A 2,544-nucleotide genomic window follows, 5' to 3' on the forward strand; every position below is an offset into this window, starting at 1 on the left:
AATTCCTGACGCCAGAAAGTCTGGAGGTCATATGAGAAGCGAATTGAGGAACAGGGCGGCACTAATTTCCTACGAGATCTCCCTGGAAAGGGGAAAAAAAACATCGCCCTCCCCAAAACTCGGAAAAGAAACCTCCGCGATGGGGGGGGGGACGGCCCGGGGGGGCCCAGGGTGGGGGGATCGGGGTGGGCGGCAGCCAGGCCAGACCCCCCAGGGGGGATTTGGGGGTCCGGCCCCGGGGACGGTGCTGTGGGGTGGCGATGGGCCATCTACCCCCAACCCCGTGGGGCCACCACGGCCACCAAGGGTCATTGGGGGGGGGCGTGGCCTATATGCTCGCTTGCACGGGAGGGCGGGGCTTGTCGCCTCATTTGCATGCAGGGGGCGGGGCCCCGCGGGCTGCCTATATAAAGGGCAGCCCAGCACTGCCCCCTCTTTAGTGCGCCAGTGAGGTCCCAGGGGTTGGAGGTCCAAGAGGTTGGTGGTCCAAGGGGTTTGGTGGCTCCGAGGTCCCAGCAGCGGGGCGAGCAGAGCCGCAGCGGTCGCGGCGCCCACGGACGCGGCAAGGCAGCCCTCCGACGTGTCCCCCCCCTCCTCCGGCCAAGCCAGCCCCACCATGAAAGCCATCAGCCCGGTGCGGTCCGTGAGGAGCTGCTACGAGGCCGTGTGCTGCCTCTCGGACCAGAGCCTGGCCATCGCCCGGGGCAGCAACAACAAGAGCCCGGCGCTGGAGGAGCCCATGAACCTGCTCTACGACATGAACGACTGCTACTCCAAGCTGCGGGAGCTGGTGCCGGGCATCCCGCAAGGCACCAAGATGACCCAGGTGGAGATCCTCCAGCACGTCATCGACTACATCTTCGACCTGCAGATCGTGCTGGAGGAGGAGGCCAAGGGCCGCGACCCTTCCTCCGAGGCCACCCTGCTCTCCCTCAAGGTAAGGGCTGCTTCGGGCCGGGGAGGGGGGGGGGTGGATGTGCCCGTCCGGGTGTGCGCGGCTAGGGCGCTGCCTGCTCTGGGCCGCTTTGGGGTGTCGGGGAAGGTGGGGTGGGGGGAAGGGGACCCCCCCTCCCGCTGCCGAGGCGGCCCTGACCCCGCTGCCCGCTCTCCGCAGGCAGCCGAGCTCGCCTCTGAACTCTGCTCCAAAGACGAGAGAAGTTTGTGTCACTAACGCCTCCTCCACCAGGTGAGTAGCCGCCGCATGCCCCGACCCCCTCTCCCTCCTCTTCCTCCCCCCTCGGGGCCACCCCGGCGGGGCTCGGAGCTCGGCCGGGCCCCGGCGGCGTCGCGGCTTCGCCGGCGCGGACGAGCCCGTCTGTCCCGCCGCCCTCCGAGCCTCCCCCCTCCCTGACCCGGGGGGGAACCTCAGCCCCATCTGCACGGAGTTAACACAGAGCTTTTTCCCCCCCCCCCCCCCTTTCTTTTCTTTTCTTTCTTTCTTTCTCCTCTTGGTGCCAATTAGCAAACACGCAGCGAGTGTCGGTTCCTGATTCGTTATCAGCCGGAGGTAAATAGCAGCTTCCTCTGCGGCGCCAGCCTGTCTGCGGACCTGCCTCTGATGTGCCGGCGGAGTGACAGGGCCCTTTCTGTCCCCGTGTCCCCCCCCCGCCGCCGCCACCCGGCCGCCCGCAGGTGCGGACCGGCCCCCCGCGGCCCGGGGGGGCCCCCGCAAGCGCCCGGCGGGGGCGAGTCGGGCTCGGCCGCCCGGTTGCCACCGTCCTCGGGCTCCTCCGCTCCGCCGAGGCTCCGGTTTTACCTCTCGAGGAGCTGCCGCCTGCGCTGCCTGCGAGACGGGGGGGCCGCTCGCCGCCTTCCTCATCCGAGCGCCGAGTTCTGAGCGTCGCTAGTAAAATCCCGGCTTTTTTTAGGACTTAAAACCAGAACGAATATAAGCGAGACACTTTTTTTTTAAACGATAGACTGGTGAAGATGCAGTTGTCTGTATATTTTTGGATTATAGTGATCGAGTTCTTTTTTTTAAAGGTGTTTAACGGGAGGGGAGGGGGTCGTGGGGAGGGGGGGCCACTCTCGAATACAAACCAAACTCTCTGGGGCCGCGGCCTCGTGTATTGTGGAGCTCTATACTAGAGTATAACGTTTGTACCTTTTGCAGGAAGGTGAATTTCTGCCGACATGCCTTGTACTTGCTTTATAAACTTTTTATAAAAGTTAAATTTTTACATAATAAAACAAAGGTCGTTTCGAATGGCTTCGCCCTCCTTCTCTCTGCATCCTCGCTGAACCCAGGAGGAGCGGAGTAGCGTGGCTGGGGGTAAAGCCGTGCCGAGCTGCCGGGGTTGAGCCGTGGGACGCGGGGAGGAGAGCAGCAACCCCGGGGCAGGGGCTGCCTCGCTGCCATCGCGCCTCAACTGTAACTTCTAGGGTTACGTTAGGAATCTCATTAATTGTTTAATAGCTTTGAAATGTCAGCTAAGGTATGGCAGGAATTAACCCTAGGCTGCTGTCTCCCGGCGGAGGTGTCTGCCAGCTATTTTGGGCGCCACTCTCCTTATCTGATATGGAAGGAGCGAAGACGCTATCTCT

The 2,544-nt window shown here is 63.3% G+C and overlaps 1 protein-coding gene across 3 annotated transcripts; it reads left to right on the forward strand.

The window, feature by feature from the left end:
* Positions 1-441: 441 nt before the first annotated feature.
* Positions 442-2,206, forward strand: ID3 (inhibitor of DNA binding 3). Of its 3 annotated transcripts, none has more exons than XM_067311391.1 (3): positions 442-937; positions 1,115-1,186; positions 1,474-1,555. In XM_067311391.1, exons 1-2 carry the CDS (start codon positions 617-619, stop codon positions 1,169-1,171), a joined length of 378 nt encoding a protein of 125 aa, XP_067167492.1. In that variant the 5' UTR covers positions 442-616; the 3' UTR covers positions 1,172-1,186; positions 1,474-1,555. The 3 variants fall into 3 exon arrangements, with proteins under 3 accessions (XP_067167492.1, XP_067167491.1, XP_067167490.1); XM_067311390.1 differs by having other exon boundaries at positions 1,463-1,546; XM_067311389.1 differs by lacking the exon at positions 1,115-1,186 and having other exon boundaries at positions 1,463-2,206.
* Positions 2,207-2,544: the final 338 nt, after the last annotated feature.

This window comes from Apteryx mantelli, chromosome 27 (assembly GCF_036417845.1).
Source record: "Apteryx mantelli isolate bAptMan1 chromosome 27, bAptMan1.hap1, whole genome shotgun sequence".
Taxonomy (NCBI): domain Eukaryota; kingdom Metazoa; phylum Chordata; class Aves; order Apterygiformes; family Apterygidae; genus Apteryx; species Apteryx mantelli.

Excerpts from the sequence above, each read along its gene's own strand:
- ID3 (XM_067311389.1), top strand. The coding sequence starts at position 617 with ATGAAAGCCATCAGCCCGGTGCGGTCCGTGAGGAGCTGCTACGAGGCC. Across the intron at positions 938-1,462 it reads CCACCCTGCTCTCCCTCAAG|CAAACACGCAGCGAGTGTCG; the intron begins GTAAGGGCTGCT and ends GGTGCCAATTAG.